The 27783-nt window shown below is 36.1% G+C and overlaps 1 protein-coding gene across 2 annotated transcripts; it reads left to right on the forward strand.

The window, feature by feature from the left end:
• The first annotated feature begins 1708 nt into the window (after positions 1-1708).
• LOC590622 (alpha-N-acetylgalactosaminide alpha-2,6-sialyltransferase 3) lies at positions 1709-21230 on the forward strand. 2 transcript variants are annotated; one of them, XM_790220.5, is made up of 6 exons: positions 1709-1846; positions 11406-11468; positions 13579-13845; positions 15222-15631; positions 17516-17623; positions 20381-21230. In XM_790220.5, exons 1-6 carry the CDS (start codon positions 1832-1834, stop codon positions 20697-20699), a joined length of 1182 nt encoding a protein of 393 aa, XP_795313.4. In that variant the 5' UTR covers positions 1709-1831; the 3' UTR covers positions 20700-21230. The 2 variants fall into 2 exon arrangements, with proteins under 2 accessions (XP_795313.4, XP_011671489.2); XM_011673187.2 differs by having other exon boundaries at positions 1709-1784; positions 20381-20699.
• The last annotated feature ends 6553 nt before the right edge of the window (positions 21231-27783 follow it).

Genomic DNA, 27783 nt, shown 5'->3' on the forward strand with positions numbered 1-27783 from the left:
GACTGGGGTACCTTTTTCCATAAGTAATTTTAAAAGATTAAAGAATCTAAATGAAAATTTTAATACTTTTAGCCAAAAACCTACCATTCTACATTTAACCTGAACATCAATTTTAGTACGGCCTGTCTCACCAAATCATACAGTCAGGTGTAAGAATCTTTTGGGAAAAAATAAATAAATCTGACTTAAATCCTTAAAACCCCACACCTCACAGCCATAGCGTATTGGCAGGATTAACCGTAACTCACACTGAATATCCAATGATAATCTTAACCTTTGCACCTTTAAGGTAATTGCATGCAAATGAGGCTTTTCTTGCCTGAATCACCTGTTTTGATATTGCCTTTTAAAAATTACCATTGTAATTAAATTTAACCCCAAGATACACAAAGTCGTGTATAGGCCTACCACATTGATGATATCGTTTCCTACATGCGTACCTTCCCTCTAGAAATTGTCATTATCTTTTTTTTTTCTTCATTTATATTCACACGCAATTTCCATTTCACACAGTAGTTAGACAGAGCATCTAAAGCATTTTGAGTTCCTCAGGATTTCAGCCAAGATAAGATTCATCACTCTGCATATAGCAATGAATGTAAAGTAATAAATAAGTCTTCATCACTTTATCAAGAACATCAGAACACACCACATCATATAAATACCGTAACCTTTTAAATTTGATTCGGATATATCCCACAAAATCCTTAAGATAAATAGCGAATAGTAAGGGGGATAAAATATTACCCTGCCCCAGGCGCGTACGCAGGGAGGTGTTTTGGAGGTTGACCCCCCCCCCTCTAATTTTGTTTGTCGCGAGAATTTTTTTGATGCTCCTTACCCCCCCCCCCCCCCCCCCCCACGCCACTGAGCGAAATATTGGTCGGGCGATTTTTAAATTTCTGGGGACAAAAAAATAAAAATAGTGCTCACTACCAAAACTCCCCCCCCCCCCCCCCCCCACCACTGAGCGAAATATCGGGTCGGCGTGATTTTCAAATTTCGGGGGGCAAAAAATAATTTTTTTTAATTGCTCACTACCCCCAGTGTTGTGCTCCATCCTCTTGAAATGACCCATAATGATCTCAATGAACGCCCCGCCATGCTATGCTCACAGTATGATCGAATCTCTTTGGCCATTTAAAAAAAAGAAGCTTTTTTGCCTTTATTCAGATTCTCATAATTATACAAAATGATAAAGAGGAACATAATTGTTCTTAGAGTATAAACATAGTATATTGTCTAATACACAGACATATTTTTAAAATATTTTCCATAAGTATCCAAACTAATATAGTACATATTCAATCAAGTATACAATTTGTCATACAAATCTGCAATTTTGGAGAAAAACATTAAACAAGGAAAATGTTTTCGGAAACATTATAAAAAGGAACAATTTGTACAGTTTAAACATATCTTCTATGCAAATTAATTAGTTCAATAATGAAGATGAAGGTGTTGCTTCATAACCCATAATAAACCAATTTGTTTTATTTACATAGAATGACATGGTGCATTTTGGTTAGGTCCTAGACTTTATTATAATTATATGAGGGTCTCGTATCAGTGGAGGTCTGTAACTATACTCTTGTTATTTTAACAACAAAAAACATTTCAAAAACAAGCAAACGAAAAATTAAGTGTCAGGCCATGCCAGTGCATGATTTTGCATAGCGCCCTCTTCTACCAATTTGCGCAAACATTACAAGCAGCGAGAAAAAGATATGAAGAAATAAAATTGGGCGGACAAACGACCGTATGTTTGACATCGTTTTTATGATGTGAGTGGGTGTGACGAATTTCAAACCAATTGTCATTGTCTAATATTATGTCTGCAAGTAAGGTGAGTAAAAGAAAAGATAAAATTAGACTATGTTTTATGTTTATAATCACGTCTTTTAATTATACCACTGCCTTGCCCTTGGTTGGCAATCGCAAGCCAGCGCCAGCAGAGTGCAGTGCAAGTGCGACGGGGAGATGGGGGGCGAAAAGGGACTTCCAATCGTTGTCAATGGAGAGAGTGCCCTCGCGCGAGTGATCGTGAGTGTATGTGTATTGTGTGTGCGAATCGGGTTAATGTTGCATCAGGGAGATGTGAGTGTAAACTCACATCTCCCTGGTTGCATGTTGTATCCAGATCAGACAGACCAGACTTTACTTACTTTACTTTACTTTACTTTACTTTATTTTACTTTATTTTACTTTATTTTACTTTATGCCTGTTCATCGATCATTTATTGGTTAACAATTAACAAACAAGACAGTTGGTTTTTTTTTTTTAATTGAAGAAGTTTACATGATATAGGTCTAGTCTAGACTAGTCTTGACTAGACCGAAAACTTCAGTCTCTCTAATCGTCGGTTGTTCCACTGAGACTACGTCTGGCTCCACTAGACCTCCGATTATAGAGACTGAAGTATGGCCTATCGCGACTGTACGGGACTGTACGAAACAAATGGTTTGGTTCGACCTAGACCGAATTTTCCGTCTCTTTCGTTCGTTAGCCTCTTATTGGGGTAGGGTCGGCTCTCTCTTTAGAGACCGAAACAGACTATCCCGCGAAATGTGTAGGGTTATGTGGGCAAATCAGTACACCAAACTTGCAAAACTTATCCCCGAATTACTCCTTTCACAGGCTGCATATCCGATGCATTTTATATTGTAAATTAGGTTAAAACTTAACTACTTCGGTTCCACTTACCAACTTGACTGAAATAATCCGTTTAATGGTCCATTTTTAGGAAATTATGGGTCAAAATCGATATCCATGATAAAAATCTTGCAGCGGGCGTTTAAACTCTCGCTGCGCATGACGTCATCTAAATCTCATCCCTTGTTCTAGTCTACGCCGAAGGCAAAATGATTATAACGGAAAACTGTACATGAGCGACGAGTTCGTATGACATGCACAGTTATTCCGTTATAATCATTTTGCCTTCGGGACACCCCTGTCTTACCACTCTTTCAATATTAAAACTTTCAGAAATCCAGCCATGGTTCATCGCACAACCTTTTGCTTTCATGTACTGTACATCGATTGAATCCATTGATTGTAAAAATAACACAAATTTAACTTTTTCCAAAAAGAAATAAAAAAATCATGATTTAAATTAAATATATGCTTTTTCAAAATATAAAAACATGATTCCTGGTGCTTTACCATGTTGATATTTACTATTTATACATTGGTATTCTTCAGTCCATGGCAATTCAGTAAATGACATCATATTGGTTTTGGCACATTTTGTTATTTTGTTTTATAGCTGACAATTATCAGCAGTATTTAATGATCCAGACTATTTGCAAATCAATTGGTCTACTTTTAACATCTTTGTTCATTTGTTGGTCATTTCACTTTTGCACTTATTGTAAGGAAATTAACGGATTTTGTCATATGGATGCTGCCAAATTCAATAACATAATGCTTTAAAGGTACTATGTCCCATTTGCAGGCCAAAAAAATGAAAAAGTTAAATTCCAACTGCATTTGAAAGATTATACTAATTTGGAACTTCCCTAAAAAAGGTGGGGCTTGAAAATGACCGACTGTTAGTTGTCAGATCGACTTTAGGGCTATAGAGCCCAAAAGTAATAGTCTTGAATTTCAGACAATTGTACCAAATGGTCATACGTTTTATGCTGCGCAAAGATTCAATCAGTTTAATCTTGGCCATCACAAGAAGTGGGTTATTGATGTAGACAAATGCTCATGTACCCTTTACAACTCTTTTCATGTATGTTATTACCAATGAAGTAAAAAAGCCAGTCAGTCACTCAATAGTGTCTGACAGTGAAGTCTAGCAAGTAAACGGGTTTCCTTGCATAATTTGAATATGAGGACACTACTAACGTTTAAATTTCACAGATAGGACATACATGACATATTCATAATTCTTGCAAAGTTCTACAGAATTTGAGGTTGGCTGCAAAAGGGACATGGTACCTTTAATGTAGAGAAATATTTTCAATTGTACATTATAGCTGACAATTATCAGCAAAATTAATGGATTAGGTCATAAATAAATGTTGCCAAAATAAATAACAATGCTTTAATTAATATATAGAAATATTTTCAACCTCATTAACAAAATATGAATCATTGTTTGACAATATAATCTAATCCATGTCAACATGGGTTAAGATCCTGAGGGGAGGGAGGGGGAGGGGGAGTTGGGGGTATACAGTATATACATGTACAGTATATACATTCCCCCTCCCCCCTCCCCCCCCCCCCCGCACTTTTCAAGGATAATTTAAAAATCAATCAGCTGTATAAAAATTGATAGGTGACTCATACAGTAGTGAAATTTTATCTTCAAAATGCTATGAATTACTAAAAATAGGTTTACAATAGCCCCAAAAAAGTCCTTTTTGTTTCTCATCAGGTAGACTCAGGGCTCAAATTAATTTGTTGTCCACGGGGGCTCTTCCCCCCAAAAAAGAGCCCCCGTGAACCTTCTCACGGGGGCTCTTTTAGTACTGACGGGGGCTCTTTTTTATACAAATATCCATTGAATTGGTACCTATGATACTCCTCAATTATTAGCTATTTCATCATTTTCATTTTAATCAGCATTTTCCCTCTTACAAATTTATAAGCTACATAGCTGTTACTGACTTTCATCCCGTGGTGACATTCTCTCGATTTTTTCCCGTTCTGCACATTATTTCCTCCTCATTATTCGGAGCAACCTTTACATTCTTTCTTTACTGAGCCGCATAGCGGCGAGGCGATTTTGTGTGTGTGCTATTTTGTACAGGCGCGGATCCACGGGCCGATTCTACCGGCCCACCCCCCCCCCCCCTAGCCTCCCAAACTGGTAAACAAAAAAAATAGGATAGTAACGTAAATTTTACCTTAAAAAATAAAATAAAAAACGCCCCCCTCACCTGCCAGTGACACAAATGCGGCATCAAAATATTTGTGCTTCTCTGACCGTTATTAAATGCCTAAAACCCCTGAACCCCCCCCCCCACACACACACCAATTTACGCTTGCTACCCTCTACCTGATCGTAAATACTTTAGCCCCCCACTAAACGTTCCTCGGGGCCTGTGTATATAATATATATGCATACAACACTGATCTTTATGATGTCAATAACGTGACATATCTTCTTCACCCCTTGCGAACGAGAAAGAAAACAAGGTCATTAAAAGGGATTAAGCGACAAATAATGATTGTGAATCAAATTGATGCGAATATTTGTTTGAATAAGCACTGCTATTCACCCAAATCTTCTTAGTAAAACAACTTTTACAAATCTCAGCCATGCTTACTGAGTTGAGACATTCCATTCAATGTAAAATACTCATTAAAGAATACACTTCTCCTAATCTGAAAGTGATCTTACAACACAGTGGCAGATTTGCATGGCTGAGATTTGTAAAAGTCGTTTTTACAAAGAAGATTCTGGTGAAAACAATTGCTTATTCAAGAAAAACCTTGCATCAATTTGAATCACAATGATTATTTGTCGCATGATCCTTTCATTAAATAACCTTGTTTTCTTTTTTGTTTGCAGGGGGAGAAGAAGCTATGTCACGTTAAGAAATCATAAAGATCAGTTGTATTATGAGTGTATACATATGATACCAGAACAAAATGTTGATTATCAAAATGTCATTTTGGAATACCTCTATACAAATACCACATTGTCTTTAGCCCGTATCAGTATTAGTATGAGCCAATATAAAGCTATTATTCTTTATTCAGTTCAGTATAATGCTTTTCCTCAAAAATAGTTTCGCTATTTTTTTAGGATTGAGACGCTAAGAAATGGTTTCAAAATGTACATTACACAAACCCTGAACCATTGCAAAATGATGGTGGTTCTCTCTCTCTCTCTCTCTCTCTCTTTATTTTAATCATGCATTATCAACTACATATAAAGCAGCAACCAAAAACTTAGGGTTATCTGAGATAGGTGAAAGTAAGAGTTAAAAAGAAAGTCATGCTAAAACGGCGCTTCACCTCCCCCCCCCCCCCCTGAAAAAATAAAATAGATGAGTGGTCCTCCTCTCCAGCATCCCCCCCACCCGCTTTAATATTCAGCTCCAGCTGACATGGCGCGGCAGCGTGCACACGTACCGTTACTAACGGCGCAGTAGGCCTATAACCACTGCTGACGGCGGCACTGCAATGCGAGCTGAATCGGTAATAATAGAACGAGAAATCTTGCACGTTAATCTAAGTTCCATTTCATTGGTTTAAGGTTTGAAAATTGATACTCAATATTGTGTTAAAGTTATAAACGAAAAGATAATCTTTATTATATATTTCCACGGGGGCGATTTTTAATTTTGCAATCGCCCCCGTGAGCAACCTGACGGGGGCGATTATGTAGCTCACGGGGGTGAATCGCCCACCGCCCCCGTGTATTTTGAGCGCTGGGTAGACTACAGTCGTTTGTGTTCGCGCAAGAAATTGTGGCGCCCGGCGCCTGATTGCGTTCATCACCCCTCCCATCCCCCCCCCCCAAAAAAAAAAAATTAAAAAATCCCTGGAACATATTTACACTACTTCCATTCAGTTACATACATACTGCACTATAAAGTTGTATTTATTTAGGCTATCATAGTCATGAGAAATTAACGGGTCCTCTAAAGATACTAATTGCAATGATAGAGGGGTGAATGTGGCTTTGAGGGAAGTATTTTCAATTCCACTCGAGTTTCCACATGAAGAGAAGAACACAGTTCTGCATATTTTTTTTAATACATTCAACCCTTCAAGTGCTGCTGTGACATTCCATGTAGTAGACCCATTGGCCCGAATTCACAAAGAAGGTTTAAGCTCAAACCTCCTTTTGTTTCGCCAAACCTCCTTTTGTTCTTTACAAACCAGGTTTGTAAAAAGCGTCATATCGTCGCTGTTTTCACGAAGAGACGGTAGTGAAAAAAAATTGCATTCACTTTGCGTTACGATTTTCCTCACTACCGTCACTTCGTGAAAACAAGGACGATATGACATACGAAAAACAAGGTTTGTCGACAAACCTCCTTTGTGAATTCGGGCCATAGAGATTCGCTATTTTAAGAATGTAAAATGTTTTTCTACTTTTCTAGCAATCTAACGGAATACAATGGAATGCCAATTGGCTTTGTCATCGTTGTTTGAGTCACGAGTCACGTATGGGGTGGGGGGGGGGGGGGGGGGGGGGGGGTGTATACACATCACATAACACCAGCATCTGCAAAAAGTTTGTTGGCCCTGAAGTGGTAGTGTTAGTCTACACTAATAATTTCAAAGACCCATTGCTGCATTAACACATAAATCACATTGAATAAAAAATGAAATAAAATATGCTTCCAAGAGCCTTACCTACTTACTTTCATGTTTCAGATTTGCAGTACTTTTAATTGTGAATAAGGATTTCATAATTGAGTCTCTATACCCCTTTGAAAGTCAGATAGATGTTTAAGGGGTTAGGATACCAGACTACAAGTGGCCTTTGATTGAGCAACATTGCTAATCTGATTGTTCTATTGCAAATGATATGAATGGATCAGTTCCAGACATATGTGGGGGAGTGCTTGATTGAGTTCTTTGATGTATTGACTATTGTGTATATCAATTACCAAATATCTTGAGTCTTTAAATCATTTGCCAGTTTTTCATGTCCATGGGCTATGTGTTTGAAGATCCATTGTTGTATTATTACATCCGTATACAACAATTCTTGTAGATGTGATCTTTCATTTAGTTTTCACTTCATATTTGGAGATGGGGGTGTGTGAATTATTGAAGAAGGTATGTACTGTAACGCTTCTACTCTGGATCACTGAAGTTAAGGAATAAACCAGGAGTGCCGCTTTGAATTGCATAGGTAGAGCTTGAAAATCAAGCTGCAATTTTATTCAATCTATGAATGCAAAAGAGACACAAAAGGATCATAAATACATGTACAATCTTTGCACATATATATGAACACTGATATATCCAAACATCAACTAAGCTAATGAAAGCTAAATGCCTACATCAAATTAACTGTATTCACTTCAAGCTCGACATATACTATCATCGAATCAACAGATAAACAAATCTAGAAGTTTCTGACAGTGCGTTTTCTATGCTCTGTTCTGATACTGAAATCAAGTCAACTCACTACCTCCTTGAAATGTGTAGTGTAACCTCATTATAACAAACTCAATAAGACTAAGGAAACTTCCCCGCTAAATACGAAGACTAATCTAAACATCACCGAAACAACGTCTCGTTAATCAAATGTAAGATTAAACCCCTAGTCCTTTGTTTACATCATAACTCACAAACTTCCATTTAGATCTATAGAGCAAACATTCCAGTTTATAAGCTTACTCTGTTTTGTTCATTCATGTATTTACTAACTCAACTTTCTTACTTAAACTACCACTCTAAATGGCCAACGTCTCGTTAATCAAATGTAAGATTAAACCCCTAGTCCTTTGTTTACATCATAACTCACAAACTTCCATTTAGATCTATAGAGCAAACATTCCAGTTTATAAGCTTACTCTGTTTTGTTCATTCATGTATTTACTAACTCAACTTTCTTACTTAAACTATCACTCTAAATGGCCAACAATAAGCCCCAGCTTAAATAACGTATTAAACCACCTGAATACGTTGTATTAAACATATCTACATAGATGAAGCATTATTTAACATCACGTCTGTATGTTATGCATTGAATCATTGTCATTTCTAAAAACAATAAGACCTCCAATGTAACTCATACAACGTAGACCCTATCACTATAGGCCTACATTTTTGTGCATAGCGATTTATAAACTGTACTCGGTACACATTGATTATGTAATATCATTTTCCCTCAACAACCTGACCAAAACACATTCTTAAATCACCACAAATCAAAAGCATGATATTTTAAATATAAACTTACTTCTATGGCGACATTTCCTGGCTAACTAAAACAACATAATAAGACTTTCGTCTTCCGTGGATCCTTTCATAACGAAAAAAACATGGCATCTGCGAACACGTCGCTCTGAACTAGAATTAGCATAAATTCACTCTGAACTAGAGTTAGCATAAATTCCATACGCGCTATGGTCGACGTAAAATAAGCTACGGTGTCTTCTGAATTAAAAGGAAAATAATTCAGCTAACTTCTGGTTTGTCAACAAACCATACTCTTTTTACGAACTAACATCCTGGGTCTTTGAGTTTCCTTTTTTCTTCTTTGCTAATGCTAATCCCATAGACCTACATGTAGCGAGAGAGAGAGAGAGAGAGAGAGAGAGAGAGAGCAAGAGAGTGTGAGAGAGATAGATTACGGTAGGTGATTTGGGTTTGTGAATAATTCGCGCTATGGTAGATGTAAAATAAGATACGGTGTCTTCTGAATTAAAAGGAAAATAATTCAGCTAACTCCTGGTTTGTCAACAAACCATACTCTTTTTACGAACTAACATCCTGGGTCTTTGAGTTTCCTTTTTTCTTCTTTGCTAATGCTAATCCCATAGACCTACATGTAGCGAGAGAGAGAGAGAGAGAGAGAGAGCAAGAGAGTGTGAGAGAGATAGATTACGGTAGGTGATTTGGGTTTGTGCTTTACTGCATATGACCTACACATTACTACAGCTGTCTAATGTACAAGGTTATCCCAAGCAGGCAAGCACCCTTAATTAGGGGAAATGAATAGCATTTAAACATTTAAGTCTTTTAATTATTCAATTAGAATGTACATGTAAGATAGGCCTACATTTTAAAAAACCTTCTGAAGAGAGAAAAAGTAAAACCAAAAGGAAAATACAAAGGCTACAGGAGTACTGGGGATAAGGTGAATAAATGCTTTATTGCAGTACAGTAGACAAAATGGAACCAAGTTTCTGTGTTTTTAATACTGATGTCATTCACTGTGCTGTCAAAGCATCACATTATTATTTAAACAAGCTTAATGAAAAGGTAGAGTTCCGGAAAAGGTGAAAACAATTTGTAGGCTTATTTATTTATTTTATGTTATTGTACATACAGCAGGTATTGAAGAACATTGTAGAAGAAAGACAAAAAACGTCCCCTGAAACTAAGGATGGCTGTTCAAATGCCATCATATATGATGTTAAGAAATAACTGAAGTGTTTGGAGCAAACTGTCATGCCGCAGCCGCACGTTTGTGTAGTCCCACATCCACATTGTTATGTACAGTTCATGTGACTTTCAGTCAGACTGAGTAGATTTTGTATCATTTTGATGATTCCACAATCTCACGGTACCGTATACATCTATTCTCTTTTCTTATGTGTTTACTTTACCGGTAATCAACCTTTACTAATCGCTTCCAGACAGTTATTTCACAATGCAATCACATGACAAGAACTCAACTTTATACATTGTGAGTGCAGTGCTCGATCATAATAATAATAATAATAATAATAATAATAATAGCCTAATAGTCCACTCCAAATTTTATTAAACCGAAACGGAAATTCTTTTTGCCCAATTGATCGTGAGCCCAGCAGCCACTGAGCAGCGCCAGATCGACGTTGCTCTATCCCTTATTGTTGAACGCCAAACAAGGTAGCAACAACTCCCATCTTTTAACGTCTTTTGGTATCGTGCGGCAAATGGTACCTGTACCTAATATCAATAATAACAGAGCAAAGGATGTGTACACAACGCTTCAAATTTACAATGTACACTAAAGCAATTAAATCAATAAAGATTTTTGCACAAGAGTACCAGTAAAAATGATAGAGTACAGTTAGTGGTCGTAAACCAGGATCGTTCTTGAAATTGATATTTTAATGTTTTGCTATTGTTTTTCAACTTTATCTCATGATTCATTTACTAGCATACAGTACAACATACATTAAATTCTGTACATTGGCATCCCTCACACACAAAGTGCTTAAACATACTGTTTTGTTCACACAATCTGAGCTAATTTCTTATTTTTTTAGAGAAATACAGGTAGGGTACAGTGTATTTATAACACTTCTTTGTTATTTTTTTCCAGGAGCTAAATTGCTAAAACTCCTTTTTTTTTTCTCCACCACCCATGAAAGAAATGGATGAGTAGGTATGCCTACTAAGTACTATTCTAGTTTACGAAGCCATTCTCATTACTAGAGATAGCGCTATCAGAGGTGAGAGCACTGTGGGTATCATTTTGGTCCACCCAATGGCAGGCCAAGGCAATCCAAAATGGTGGACCTCTGGAGCACTTCCCGGTGGTGTTCCATAATATACATGTACATGTACAGTGTAAATGTATAGCTCGACGTAGTGCACTCTGCACCAAGCTACATGTACGTACATGTTTCTCCTGTAACGGTCAGTTCGTGGTGGCTCACGATTGAACCCCGGAAGCGGTTAGACCTAGGTCATTTTTCATGTATAAAATCAAGTAAAGGCTTTGTGATTAATAACGTAGGAAATACGTTCTTTTCTTTTCCAGTCATGTTCATCAGCCGATAAAAACAGTTCTGCTACGATGGACCATCATACGAGATGCTTCCTGGTAAGAAATATAAAATATGTTAATCCATAGCAGTTACTACCACCTTTTTACAATGTTGTATTTATATCTTTTACCTGTAATCAAGAATGTTCAAGTTTTCATTTATATAAAGCAGAAAGTGCAAAAATCGCTGGAATCCATTTCTCTTGCAGAACACTATGCCATTCATGAATAAGAGCGATTTAATTTTTTAAAAAATAATTGAAGTCACAGAATTGGCAACACCGAGGGAAAGTTATAATTACTACTTTATTAAATGTCACTTAATGTGAGATAACACATGTGTCTTCTTTCCCTGGAGTTACGCAGCGATGTTTGCAATGAACCTAGAATGTACTTCATAATCCCATTATTATATCAGCACATGATGTAACCGCAGACTTTGGAAAATATGAAATTGCTGCAAACCTTTATAATATTATCTGAATCCCCCCTCCCCTTCCTTCCTTCTCTCTCTCTCTCTCTCTCTCTCTCTCTCTCTCTCCTTCTCTCCTTCTCTCTTCTCTCTGTCACACACACACGTACACACTTTCTCTCTCTCACTTTTTGTCCATCTCTCTGTCTCTTTTTCCCCTTTCTTTATTCATTAATTTCATTTTATGGGGACTCTCTTCATATTTGCAAGAAAAATTCTCCCTGAATGTTCCTGACAGTTGAGCTTTCATTCACAGAAATTGCAACCTCATTCTTTATTCTTTAGGACAGAATGAGCAAAATATCCCTTTGTTTGCCAGTGTACCATAATTCTATAATCTACCGCTAACTATTAAATGTTGGATACACACACATTCCTGTATTAATACAGCTAGGAAAGTATTTTTCATGTTGAAGTAGGGAATAAATCAATTTATTTATAAATGTATGATCGCATGGTAATGACTGTACAATGAGTAAGACTCATTCAAGGAATTAGTGACCGTATTCATTTCATCACAGGAACAATGTACATGTATGGAGGGAAGGTGAGTGTAAATGGTATATGTACATTAGTACCTGTATAGTATTATGTACATGTAAATGTAAGCTCTTGCAAATGTTATGAAGTTAATACAATGATCAGATATACTGGTACTAAAAAGTAGTCGACAATCCTAGATGCAGTTGTTAGCGTGTGGGACAATAGCTTGTACGTGCCCTAAACCTGACATCTGCTCGTATTTCTATAGAGGTCAGTAGAGTATGATGCTTGACCCCAGATTGCTAGACAATGGCCATTGATTTGTTAAGCCTACTGTTTGAATACAAATGATGCACAGGTTTGAGTGGGTCGGTATGAAACTAAGAATTGTGTACACAAGGTACCTTTGAATGGTTTGACCCCACAAGGCGCAGCCAAGTGGGTTTTAGACGGAATTAAAAGGTACTTGTACCGGGTGCACACAATTCCACCGACCAATGAATTAAACCTGCACATTATCTGTTTTATACAGTGGGGTAAAACAAATCTTCAATAATACAAAAATCTGTTATTTTACAGATTTACCGGCTGCATGGCAAAATCATGCTTGTGGTAATTACCGGAAAGCATGATTTTTAAATTTGCATAATTTGACTGTTGTTAGTGCAATGGATGAAATCAGTGGTATCGATTCCTGATATCGCATCATGTGCAGCCAGTAAAAAAATCTACACCGTAATTGACCAATCAGATTAAAGTTATTCTTCTACTCAATTTATAATCCTTCCTATTTTTTATTTTAATTATTGTCTTATTTTATGTCGGGCAAAAGTTGATCAGTATCACACATTTAATTTACAACTGGTTGCTTCAGGAGGTATGGTTTGAACTAACTTTATAAAAAAAAATGTTCATGTGGTATTTTTACATGTACACTGTATACCATTTACAATGTTTTCAGTCACATTTACCAGCACAACTAAACAAAACTAAATTCAAAGAAGTAACTATGTTGCCAGGGATTCATCTGACTTTTAATCTTAAAAATATGTGTTTGTTTGTTTTATATTTCTTTTTTGTTCATATTTTTATTTGTTCATTTTTGAAATTATGATTTTTTATTTTGTTTGCCATTCAGATGCGTCGACTCTTCTTTTGTGTAAACATGCTCATGTGTAATTATGTCATATTTCCTTTTTTTTTCAAATTTAGGGCAAGCGTTCAGCTGTCATCTTCCTGGTGATCTACACCATCCTGATGGGCTTCATGTTCCTCTCGTATCTCTACACACCGGACGGCAGCACGAGCAGTACCAATCATCCCGGCGGTAAAGACGTCATCGTCATCAAGAAGAGCGCCGTCAGGACGTTCTCAGATTCTGTCGATCCCGACGGCAGGATACGTATGGGCCTGAACCTGCCGAAACCTGGGAACCCGGCTCTAGTCAAGACTCATTTTAAATCACTCCGAACGGGACAGGTATGTACATGTAGGTCATGTCTAGTCTACAGCCTATAGATGCCCTTTTCAATCATAATAGGGCAAATCTATATCATATCCCATTAGTTATTAGGTATAATTGAATTTTACAATGGAAGAATGAACAGCAGTTGGCAGAAATATCTTTTTATTTCTGTCACCTTCACATACATGTTAATAAACCGTAAATCTCTGTGTATAAGGCGCACTTTTTTTCCGTCAGAAAAAATCAAAAGTCGGGGGTGCGCCTTATACACAGGTACAGGATATTTTGAGTCCTCAAAATGCTACTTTTTAGTGGCCTGAGTCATTACGTTTTTTGTGCTAAACATTTAACCGAAGGGGCAACAAAGTCTTGCCGATAATGATTGTTTTTAGAGCTCCGTAGCGGCAACAAAACCTTGCCGATAATTATTGTTTTTAGAGCTCCGTACGGGCAACAAAACCTTGCCGATAATTATTGTTTTTAGAGCTCCGGAGGGGCAACAAAGTCTTGCAGATAATTATTGTTTTTAGAGCTCCGGAGGGGCAACAGAGTCTTGCTGATAATCATTGTTTTTTTGATATCCGTAGGGGCAACAAAACCTTGCCGATTATTGTTTTTAGATATCCGTAGGGGCAACAAAACCTTGCCGATTATTGTTTTTAGATCTCCGTAGGGGCAACAAAACTTTGCCGATAATTATTGTTTTTAGAGCTCTGTAGGGGCATCAAAACCTTGCCGATAATGATTGTTTTTAGAACTCCGTAGGGGGCAACAAAACCTTGCCGATATTGATTGTTTTTAGAGCTCCGTAGGGGCAACAAAACCTTGCCGATAATTATTGTTTTTAGATCTCCGTAGTGGCAACAAAACCTTGCCGATTAGAACTAAGTTAGACCTAGTAATAATGTTGGTTTTAAAACTAAAGATGACGGATTTTTTTTTTCCCCGAATTTTTTTTCCTGATTTTTTTTTTTGGGTCTTTAAAATAGGGGTGCGCCTTATACACAGGTGCGCTTTTACACAGAGATTTATGGTAGAGTAAATGCCCTTCTGGCTACTGCCGGAAGATGTCTTCTGTTTGGAGGCAGGAGGAAGTTACTTCATCTCACTGTATGTAGATGTAGACAACAGTTGTATCATTATTTATTGGATACAAATTTTATAAACTTTATACATATTTTTAAAAAAATGAGGGCTTCTGCAAAGTTTCAGAGGACAAGCTTACTTGTGAAAAGTAGTCACACTGCCTATTACCTTTGTGGAGCTGCCTGAATTAATTCACAGCATTGCTCTATAGTGTCCAATAAAGAGATTTCCTTTAAAAAAACGTATGTGTGTGCCAATCACAGCACCCTAAATCTGTGTGATTACTGTTTCTCATCCCTTGCAGCCATTAAAAAAAAAATGCAAGAAATGTGCAGTTATATCCAGCGCTGGGCACATGCTGGGAAGCAAGAGAGGTAGAGAGATTGACTCAATGCCCTGCGTGATCCGCATGAACAATTCCCCCATAGAGGGCTTTGAGGAGGACGTAGGTTCAAGGACTACAATGCGCGTTGTGTGCCATATGTCGACCGAACCGGTCAATGCCGATTCGGGTAACCTCCTCAATCCAGCTAACAAGCAGAGTCGGCCGGAGCAGATCGTTTTCTTCGGCCTCAATGAGCCTAACCACAGATGGGCGTTGGAGAAAGCGGAGATCATGGTCAAGTCGTACCCAGAGGTGGATTTTTATTCCTTGGACGAAGTTGGAGAGCTGCAGTTTGATTTGATCTTTCAGAATGAGACTGGCAAAAATAAGTAAGTTTTAAAAGAGGTTTCAGCTATATTTAATAATAATCATCGTTGGTTCTGGTATAGTGCTCATGTCTGTCAAGGAAACGATTCCTGCCAAGTATCCATTTACCTCACCTGGGTCGAGTGTGGTACATGTAGATTAATTTCTTACCAAAGGACATTAGTGCCGCCGCGGGACTCCAACCACAACCCATGTGATTCACAGTCAAGTGACTTATCCACTACACCATGAGTTGAAAATGTTGAAAATTACCTGTTACTTGTTGTATGTTGGTAGTCAGAATGCATATTGCTTGCATTAGGTGTCTGTAGGTTAGACAAAAATTTTAGCTTGTCCAACCCAACAACACAGATCTCTATTCTGACCACAGAAATAACGATTTTTAACAAGTGAATGCAATACTTTGTTACAGGCATTAGACTAAGCTTGCCCAACCTAGCAATACTGTAAGCAATTTGCACTCTGTCTATTATTCTGTCTGTGTAACAGGAATTTCCAAAGTAGGGTCTTACTCTTGGGGTTGAAGCATTCAGAAATGTGAACCATAAACTTAATTATCTTTTTTTTTTTCTTTCTTTAAATGACTTAGGCAGTAGGGTACATGTTGCTTATAAATCTGTGTTTTAAATGTAGAGCCAATTCATTGCTTTGTTACAATTTTCTCTCATCTTAACAATGTTACATCCAAACATAAGTTGATTCCTGTTGATGTGCAGGGCTGCAAACAACTCATATTTTGTTATTCAAACATCTAAATATATTTCTTAGATTTTTAAATATTTTTTAGAATAATTGTTTCAGACCTGCTAAGCTCTACCGTAAAACAAATGCTCAAGATCTCATTCATCTTGTGACATCATCTGTCAATCATTAGTGAGCTAACAAGAGACAGTGGTGTAGCTTCACCAGAGCCGACCACCTATTACAATAAACCATACAATACCAACATATAGTTGCTATGTCAGATGTGCTGTAGCATCACCAGGAAAGGAAAGATAATGTGGAGGTATTGTATGAAAGAATGCAATTTTTAAGTTGCAACCATGCGCTGAGCTGGTTACATACCTTTTACAAACATTTTTTATTGAACATATTGTTCAATAACACGCTGGTGGTTAAGCTGCCTAAAATTGCAATAAATATGACCTCAGAACACATTGTTTGATCATTTTCATGTAAAATGAACGAATCAATCAACGTCAAATAATTGATTTATCATCGCTCTATAATGAATTATTTCACATTTTAATATACCTGCATTCATATCCATCTTGAATGAACATTTAGCAGGTATCTTAAATGTTCGTTTTGATTAATTTCCTCTCCACTTCTTTTTCCCTGTTTGATACTGATAACATGTTCAAATTTTCTTAATCAAAGCTAAAGATGATATTCATATTTTCTTTATGCAATGGATCCGCACCTGTGTAGTACAGTAAAATATATACTCAATGTTGGATAGTTTCTGCTCTCTATAAATGTATTATTATATTATGTATAACATTTTATGAACTTTGGTTCTATCATATTGATCAATTTGATCCACTATGAAACATATGCTCTTTGTGCTAAACTCAATCTGAACAAACATTGTTATGGTTGAAAGCTTGACTACACTGTACATGTAACTTCTCACTTCTGGGCCCATGTTTCATAAAACTTGTTATCAATATTACAAGAGTCACTTTTCTTCAACAAATTTGCTCTCAGTAGCTTATAACAGTCATTACAATTTGTTATTGATAACAAATTTTATGAAACAGGCCCAGGTATGCCACAAAAATTACTCCGACCCTATGAAAATAACCTTTCTCAGTCCTTTGTGCCCATAAAATTGACTCAACCATATTGAATGACCAATCTCTTTGTACATCTTCCGTTTTCAGGTACGATACCAACACTTGGTTATCAACAGGATGGTACACCATACTTCTCGCTCTGGATATGTGTGAAGAGGTCCATATGTATGGCATGGTGAATGAGAACTATTGCGAGTAAGTATTATAGTCTGATTATACGGTTTGAAACCATGACTATTCTTTCAAAAGGAATTAATCCTTTCTTTTAAGTGAGCATTGCACCAGAGAGGTGGGGGAGGTTTCGAATTTGGTGAAAAGCTGTTTTTCTTGAAACATCTACATTATGTAAATATACAGTTGAAATCTCTCATACATGTAACACCAAATTAGCAATTTCTTCAAATAGCCTTGAAAGCTGTAAGATGACTCAAAGTGTGGGGTTTGTCAGTGAACAAACACGATTTTTCCCTTTAAATACAACACTCCTCATTTAAACATTAGTGCAATTTCCTTTTTAATTATTAAACTTTAAGTTATTTCAATTGCTTTGCGCATCACCTAATGAAATATTCAAATGTAATAACGTACATGTATGTATTACATCATCTGAAAAAAAATTCTTCTGAAAATACCATAGTGTATTGCAATCCCCCTTGAGTTGAATGTTTGTTGTCTTTGGAATTTTGCAATTCAATTTTTGTTGTATTTTGAGCTTGGTTGTCGGAAAACCGGTACACAGGATATTTCCTTTTCCGCCATGAAGTGGCACTTTAGTTAAAGGGCAATCCAAACTTACGCTACCCAGATTTTTATGAAATTGGAAAAATAAGAGAAACAGAACTGCGAAAGTTTTAAATACCTGTCAATCATACCAATAATAAGATGGTTATGAGTGTTTGAAATATGAGATCACTAAATCTATGCAAATCTCAAATTGGCAAATAGGTCACTGGATTGTGACCTATTCATCGTAATTGTGAACGCTCTTGTTTGTCGTGTAAACAAAAAAAATCTGTTATTCTCATAAGTGCCTTCCCCTGGGAGCAGTAATCAAAACATATTCCCTCCTGATTCAAATATTTAATGCTTTGGAGTTATGGCATTTATTTTCTACATGTATGTGTAGTATCTTACTGTTCAGCAATGATAGACCCCTGTAGGCCTGTAACAATGCATTATGATTTTTTTCCAGAGAGCAGATTTTGGCATGAACATGATTTTGCTTTTAGCTGATGCTACAAAAAAAAATGCAAGCCAAAATTGTCATGGGTAAAAGGGTAGCACTTGCAGTGTAGTTATATTTCTGCTCACACTTCACAGTAGCTCTCAATGTTTTACTAAAAGTACCTACATAAATATTTCATGGCTGTGTATTGCTATTCTCAACTAAAATTTAGAAAATATGACACAAGCTTTACCAATTTTTGGGGGGCTTTACAAAAACACACATGCGCTTTAACTGTCTGTAATGTTGACATCTGTGATTTGATTTTGTATTTGAGTGCTTGCCAGGAAAAAAGTTTTAAGCCTTGATTGCGGAAATATTTTGTTTCTTTCATGGAAGCTAAATTTGGTTGCAGTGAAACTTCAATCTAGCAATTTTATTTTACCAAAGAGCTTGTAGAGCTTTCCATAAATAAGTTCTCATCAGTGTAATTTTTTATAGAGTAGACAGAATAATTCCAAAAACAAATTTCTAGAACTCAACATCATTAAACATGTCTCAATTGTGCTATTCCATATTTTATGGCAGATGAAATTATGTTCATATACATGATACATGTATATACATACATTGTAGATCAAATTCAGATTGATAATAGCTTTGAATGGCTGAAAATACTTTGCATTACCTGGCGTGGCCTATAATTCTTGCACTTTCCTGCAAGGAATTATAATTCTTATTATAGGGGATTTATAATTATTATAGTATTTCCATGATGTTTTTGCATTAAAGCTGCATAATCTATCTATAAGATCTTAAACCTTGTGGTTGAAAAATCTGACAATGCAAGTAACATTTTTAAACAGCTGCTCTCTGCATTGTGGTTTTTAATGGTATGATTCATTCATCATGAGTATATTACACATGTTGCTCGTGTACACCTCGAGTGAAAAGATGATGCCATTGGTGATAGAACAAATATGCCCACAGTGTGTACTAGTGCTCTACAGCTGCTAGCACCCATGTCTGTGAAATAGTGTTGAGCTTAAACATTCAGATATCGTCTGCTGAGAGCAAGAAGGGGACTAACGCTGTAGAGTGTAGATTTATATCATTTAACACCCTTCTGTCTCTCAACAGATGGTATTGAGATGTTTTAAGAGAGTCTTTCTGGTTTTCAATGAATACCCAAAAAGATACAATGTTGTAATTTGCAAATTACATGGAAGTGTCTATGTACAAGTATTTTTTGTCACTTGTCATGCCTTTAATGATACTGATATTAGCAGCAGGTTATAATGTGCCCTTTCCACTGGATACAAAGTGACTTTTGATACTATTCTTGGGGGTGCATTAGAGTTGATAAATGATTACATAGAGTTTCAGATTAGGTACATGTGTTTCTTCAAAGTCAGTGTGATAAATATTGTTACATCTGTTTGGAGCCAGAAGGGTGTTAACCATACAGTCTAACACAGAGCTAACTCCCTTCTTGCTCTGAACAGATGATTGAGAATAGTGATACTTAACCAGGGGTGATATAACCCCACCCCCCCCCCCCAAGTTAAAAAAAAAGGATTTTGGGAAAAAATGGCATCCAACAACATTCCCCCCCTTTTGAGTAAGGATATTGGGGAAAATCAGGGGGAAATCGGGAAGAATTTTTTTTTTTAAATTGGGAAACCGATTTAAATTGGGTAATTATCAGGCTTGTTAACCTGAGATCATACAATTATTCATGGTTGTCAACTTTCTTTCCTTTTTTCACTTCTTCATCCATCCCACAGGAATAACCTAGATTCCAAGATCCGCTACCACTACTTCCAGACATGGGACAACCCCACGGAGTGCGACTATTACAAGAGCCACGAGGACACCCGCTACCTCGGCGGTCATCGCTTCATCACCGAGAAGGCCATCTTCAGCCGTTGGGGAGCCATGTTAAATCTGACCTTCCACCAGCCCGATTGGGAGCCTCCAAAGCTAGCCGACGTCCTCAACAAGCCCCTGAAGACACCCTTCGTCTCGAGGGACGAGGGCGACAAGAGTGCCGTTGGAAAGCTCCTTGAGAGTTTTGCAAAGTGGGCCTTTGGAAGTATGATGTAAAGGGATTCCAGCTTTTAGGGGACCGCGCAGTACTACATACATGCTTTCTGGTTTTTCCCTTTTGCAACAATAGAACCAAACTTTGTTCTCTTTTCTGTACCAGCAGGAGCTATCGCATACCGGTAATACTTCTTTGGAACCGTAAGTATTGTATTGTCTCCATTTTACTGCCTGGTTGCATCATTAACAAAAAAATTACGATGATTGAAATCGACAACTTTATCTTTAATCTCTAGTATATTAAATTCAAGGATTAATTATTTGTTTAGGAGTGGTAAAAAGCTCATTCTTTACTGTTCCAATGTTCCATTGCCATCTGAGTTTTTGATCATTCGGATGTTAATTTTTGCAATTGATATTTTACAAAGCTTGCTTTTTGAAATATTCAGCAACGCTTGAGTGATTTGGATGCCATTCAATGTGATGACATGAATTTCTATTACTTTCTATAACCACTTACCAGTACAGTCAAGTCTGTCTTATTGACCACCTCTATTTATAAAGGTCACCTGTCTATGGTGGTCATCTATTTTGTCGAAATAGTTTGAAGAAATGTATGTTGAAGAACCTGTCTAGAAAGACCCTTGTTTAAAGTGGCCAGTTTTCCTGTTTCCCTTGGGTGGTCTTAACAGGCAAGTTGGACTGTATTAGTAGATATGATGTTTATCAATGATAAACCAAACAGGGTTTTAAAAATCACAATGTATCTTCAAGAGAGGAAAATATTTAATTGTTGATGTCAAGGATAGTACTTAAAATATATTTGTAGATATATTTTTTATTCATTAATTGTGTTTAATGAGATAATGATGTATTGGCAATGTTTATGGAATACAAAGCCACACAGAAAGAAATATATATACATGTACAACTGTAAATTAGAAATGTGGTCTCAAGCAGGTATATTGTTATTTATAACAAATGCTCTTTTTGATAAATGCAACTCTTGTAATGTTTTGATTGCCAAACTGATTTGCTGTTTGTGTGTAAATTTGCTCATACCTGGCACTATTGTCCTAATTCATAGATATAATATATTGTGAAATCAATGCTGCCATGTGATAGTATGAATAGCACCACATGTTGTATTTGTAAGTAGTGTGATTTTGAGGTGAATCAGAGTCATTTTCAGCCTTTTTGTCATGCAGTCTTGGAATTGTTTGAGTGAAGATCCAGAATTTAACATTTCTTGTGTTTATCCTTGATAAGCAGGTGTAGGGTCCTTAAATATCCATTACAAGCAAAAGATTGATAGAGAATGGAAAATATAATAATCCATTAGTGTTTAACTCTACAATACACTAGACAGTTTGATTGTCGGTGCGCTGATTAACGAAACAAGAAGGACAAAAAATCTTTTCAGTTGTGAAGTTTATCAACTACATGTACGTCTGTGAGTCTGCAAAACTGCCCACATTTTATGCAAATTTGTTTTCACCACAGATCTCCAACGAAAGAAATTGTTAGTGACATACAATTTATCATTGTCTACACATTTTGATATGCACACCTCCTTTTTTCAGGGGGGGGGGGAGGTAGAGCACATGTGAAATGAGACAAAATATCCATCTTCTTGGATGATTTTTTGAAATATTGTTTACATTTTTGTATTTTTGACTATATTAAAGATGAAGCCAACATAGTCTCAGTTGGATATATCATAGTAAACAAATATACCATGCACTGAGAGGCTCTAGTTGAAATTATGGATCGAGGTGGCAGGAATAGCACTATTTTCTGAGGGGCATAGCCCCGAAGAAAATAGTGCCATTTCTCTCGCCGAGGAATCCATAATTTTAGCTAGTGGCTTGAAATATTGCATGATATATTTGTTTTATATTTTTCAAACCAACCTTCATAAAAATAATAATAATAATAATTATGTTAATTGTCACTGAAGTACTGAGTGCAGTGAGAGCAGCACCGCGACCGATAGCACATTGCTCTCGATCAATCGCATATATATGACGTCATCTATAGTATAGTGCCATGGTATAGTTTGCACTATACCATGGATGACGTCACGGTTACATCATAGCAAGGTTATGTTTGGTCACATGATGCTATGTTGACCAATCACTGAACAGGGTTTCATTGATCAAAAATATAAAACAAAATAGACTGATTTTCAGTATGATATGATATTTGTTTTCCTGTATTTATCAAAGAAGACACCTGTAATATGCACCAGAATTTTTCCAAGGATGGTGCTTGATGTTGCTATGTAATAGATAAGGTACTAAAATTAAATATATTTCAGTGCTCTTTGTATTTCCCTAACTATGTACTCTTCAGTTTTGAAATATGATTATAAAGTTTGTATGATGGCTGTACAGGACATGCTTTTTTCATGTCCAAAATAACAGCCTGATAAGGCATATTTTCATGATTTTGTATTCTCTATATCTCTGTATAGGCTCAATATACGCACTTTAGCTAAGATCTCTTTCACACAAGTAATAGTACTGCTTGATTTCAATGCGTTAACCTGTGCCAATATATAGTGCTTCCTTCAGTTCTTTTTTATTTAGACCATTCTAAGTTTTTATGTAGTATTTTTTATGTTACATGAACTCATGCATAATGTTTATTATGTATTTTATTCCTTCAAAATGCACATATTGGTTTATAGTTAAATTCAGTCGTCTCATTTCTTCAAGAACGCTTCTCTAATTGTAAACTAAAAAGGAAATTGGCATACAACCATTGAACTAAAGTTGTCTCTCTACGAGGTACATGCAAAAGTCGAATTATATATTTAAAAAACGGGTTATATTAAGAAAGACTTTTCTTCTCTTATTTCTGATGTCGTGTTGATGCAAAAGCTAGAAAAACTGGGTAACAGAAGAGTATCATTCTGTATGTATTCATGTAGAAAACTCATGAGGTTTATCTAATGATATAAAACATGAGATTCTGATACTGTTTTTTATTAGACACTTCTAGTCAATTGCAAAATTGTTATTAAGATGAGGATTTCCGGTTTTTCTAGGGTATTAGACAATTGATCTTGAGATTTTGACCACTTTGAATTGAGTTTGAAAAAAATGGTATACTGTACTGATTTAATTTGCATCATTTCAAATTGGCATCTATACCATGTGTTATTTATTCTGATGTTCATTGAAGTGCTGGCATTTTCTTTGTTTTGAAAGAAATTTTGTAGCGAGTAAGAGTTCATTACATGTAAGTAATTAAAGTGCTGAGCATTGAAGTGCTGGGCATTTTCTTTGTTTTGAAAGAAATTGTGTAATTGCTGCATTTATTTTCAGTAAATTATGTGCAACACCAAAACCCCTTTAGTCTAAGCTATTGGTTTAACAAAATTTGGAGTGGACTATTAGGCTATTATTATTATTATTATTATTATAAAAGGGGTGAATTTGTCAAGATTACAGATGGAATGAAGCTGAATCATGATGGCACCTGTTATTTGGCCATCTTATGATATAGCTGATTAATCTGTTAGATAGGTTAAATAGAAACCCCAAATGGGAAAGGGGTCTATGTTTTCTGTATTGTTTATATAAATATTGGTATTTTGGGGGTAATGGAAAGACAACATAAAATGTACTCTTTTTATATCCCCCCCCCCCCCCATGTATGGAATGACCCAAAAATTTGTGTGTACATGTATGTAATTTGTACTTTATTTACAATTATAATCTAGTCAAGGAATATTGTAAGATGCTTTGTTGAATTACAGGTTATTATTTTATACTACGGTAGATGTTGTATTGGTAGTATATTCCAGTGATTTGTATACTGGTATTTAATGAATGTTGTTAGTGTGGTATAGAGACCCACTCTGTGGTGAATATTGGACATATGTAGATATCAATACATCACAACCAGTACTGATTTTTATTTCCTTTTTTCATTTTATATTCTCAGCATTTACTATTTTAAGGATCAGTTGAAATTGACCAATCTGTTTAAGGTGTTTTCTTTCTTTTGAATGGTTTTATATGTTGTCTATTTTTTTTTCTTTCATTTTGGTACAATATGTTTTCAATTTCTATGAAAACAGAAATTGAATGTTATATTTCTTTATTATTATTATTTCTTTAAAATATTTCTTTAGTATTATCATACCCTTCCTCATGTACTATCTGTAAAAAAATAACTATAGATTACTGTGTGTACTTGTATGTACATGAAATATGAATACACACTAAATTAATATGCAAAGGGGCATTTAAAAAAAAAAAAATTCTAAAATCTTCAGGAATGCTTTCAAATGATGAGCTTACATATTTCAACTGTTGACAAAATTAAGTGTTTTTCTTATTTTTCTTTGAGGGTGGTTTTATTGCTTGAATATAATTTCTCGGTAATCAGTAATCAAAGTGAATAAATTAATTTATCATGATATGAAAAAAAATAGGTGTATTGAATTTGTTTGTTGATGAGGTTTAATCATATGGTGTGATCAGTGATTTGAGTACCGGTACACGTTTTCATATTACTAATGTCAAGTTTACGCTTTATATGAAAGGAGATTGGTCTACAATTTTACTGCTCCATCAGATAATTATCTTAATTTGCTTAAAAATACCCTGTTTGAACACCTTCATGGTTAAATAATTGCAAGAGAAATATGGAGATCAATGCAAAAATAATACTAAAGGAATTTACATAATATATTTTCGTACAGTTGAACCAATTTTGTGTGCAGTAGGTCACACCCATGTAATCATATTGATACTTAAATTGCATTGACTCGCATATAGCTCATATGCATCCACTCATATTAGACTTGAGACACTTGTATGTACTTTCACATTCAGTATTACATTGGATTGAATTACAATCCTGCACCAATAGTGCATATACTCTTTACTCTATGGGGAGCGTTCTAGCCAGGTGGTCGGTTTTGCAGGTGCGGAAGAGTTGGTTTTTAACTAGAGATGTCTGCATCCTACAGAGTACCCATTTATACACCTGGGTTTAATAATACAGTCAAACCTGCTTTAGTGACCACCTGTCTACAAAGACCACCTGTCTACAAGGACCACATTTTTTGTTTCCCTTGAAAATGGTTTCTCATTGAAACATGTACTAAAGGAACCCGTCTACAAAGACCACCTGTCTACAAAGACCACTTTTTGTGTTTCCCTTAGGCGGTCGCTATAGACAGGTTTGACTGTAGAAGCAATGTAGATGAAATATGAAAACATAGAGACTTCAAATAGGTCCATAATACTAAAAGGTTTATTTCCATCTGTTTACTATCAAATCTTAAAGCTGTATATTTCATGATTGAAATGTTTGACTCAATGTGGGTTTAACTAAAATGTCATCAAGCAAAATGTGAACTGTCTGCTTTTCAGAGCATTTATAAAGCTGGTAGCATCCAAATTAAAAGAAAGCATGAATATTTCTGAACGAGTGTTTATGAAGATCTCCCAAACTATCTATATCCATACTGAAGCCTGGCTTTCTGTAATAGACCTGTTTACTGATGTATTTCATTTAATTCATGTTTTTCTCCAGAACCCCCCCCCCCCCCCCCCCCCCTGGTTACAAACTATTTTCATTCATTCATTCACCTGCTGCCCATACCAGCATCTTAATGAATGGAATTCACTTTGCATACAAGTTGTTGATATGTCTGCCAAGCTCGATCTTGAGCCGATTACCTACATTATTAGTTGAATACATTGCTATGGGCATGCAGCCAGGTGTTTAATGTTAATATGCATTGAGCTAGGCTGAATAAGGTGCTATGTTAGGCAGACTGCAGCCAGCTCTTGAAGTATGATTGATAGACCCATGCATGCTGTCTGAGCAGCTCTAGATCTGGGTGAATATTTGATGTACCAAGGAGTACCAAAAGGAAGCAATGTTTGCATAGGGCAACACAGCTATATACATATACATAGAGGAATGCTCAAGGTCTAGACAGTAAGTATATACTCATAAAGGTAATTATGTAATAAAAATCTGAGTATTTTATCGTGAAATGGGTTATAATTATAAGACAATCATTCAGTGTGCATGTACATACAATTGGGTACAAAGTTTATGATGCACTGGAAGAAATGAATGACTCATATCCTAGCTGTGCAGAGTTAGTGGTTTATCATCATTGGAGTACAAGGTGAGGGGGGGGGGTGGACTGGGGGCTACAGCCCCCTCACCTGGATTTTAAAGTTTCATCATTTGTGGTATTCGGGCAACCACCATCTCATATCGGGCAGCGAATTTTTGTTATTTTTATTACAATTTTATTTGTATTACAAAAATAGTGTCAGAAATTCATAAACTGATCAGTTTAATATTCAGGCAAATTGCTGGTGCACATATACCCAATGTCCTTTTTCATATGATAATGGGTCTAAACTCATTCGTAATATTTTTTGCAAGTGCTCGAGCTGTGACATTAGATTCAGGGTTAGACATTGCCCATCTTGCACAAGGGCAATTCTGAATTCATTTCAACAATTCATAACTTTCTTGGTGGTGATGCAGATTTTTGTTACCCCCACCCCCCCCCCCCCCAAACGTCTCTCTACCTATCTTCCTCTTCTTCTTCGCCAAGCTTCCTCTGCTAGTTCTTTCAAACATTATTACTCAAAACACATCTGTTCACTTGGTAATTCTGTTTCATTGATCTGAAAGTCTAAGGAAGTCGCTCCTTTTCCTGTATGTTAAACTTTATGTTTATTTAGCTTGCCTAGTATAAGTTGATTACACTGTGATTTTAATCATTTTATTTGAAATTTGTTCTGTATCTAGCCTAGGCTAATTTGGTGTCCTTGTTCCTTAAACTTTAATAGTTATATTTATAATTCTGTATTTTATATGCTCTTAGTTTAAAGGTACTTTGACCCATTTGCAAGCCCCCCAAAAATGAACAGGTTAAATTCCACCAGCATTTAAAATGTAATACTAATTTAGAACTTCCCTCTAAAAGAAAGGGCTTGAAAATGTCTTTTTGTGAGAAAATAACGACCGCCAAGTTGTCGAATCAACTTGAGGAATTTTCATCTTTCCTAGTAGTGGAATCCTGGGACCATTTACAAGAGGCCAACCTCTTTTTTATGCCCTTTACTATGTCCCTCTAATTTTTTTTGAAAAT

This window comes from Strongylocentrotus purpuratus, unplaced genomic scaffold (genome assembly GCF_000002235.5).
Source record: "Strongylocentrotus purpuratus isolate Spur 01 unplaced genomic scaffold, Spur_5.0 spur5_scaffold_11, whole genome shotgun sequence".
Classification (NCBI taxonomy): Eukaryota; Metazoa; Echinodermata; class Echinoidea; order Camarodonta; family Strongylocentrotidae; genus Strongylocentrotus; species Strongylocentrotus purpuratus.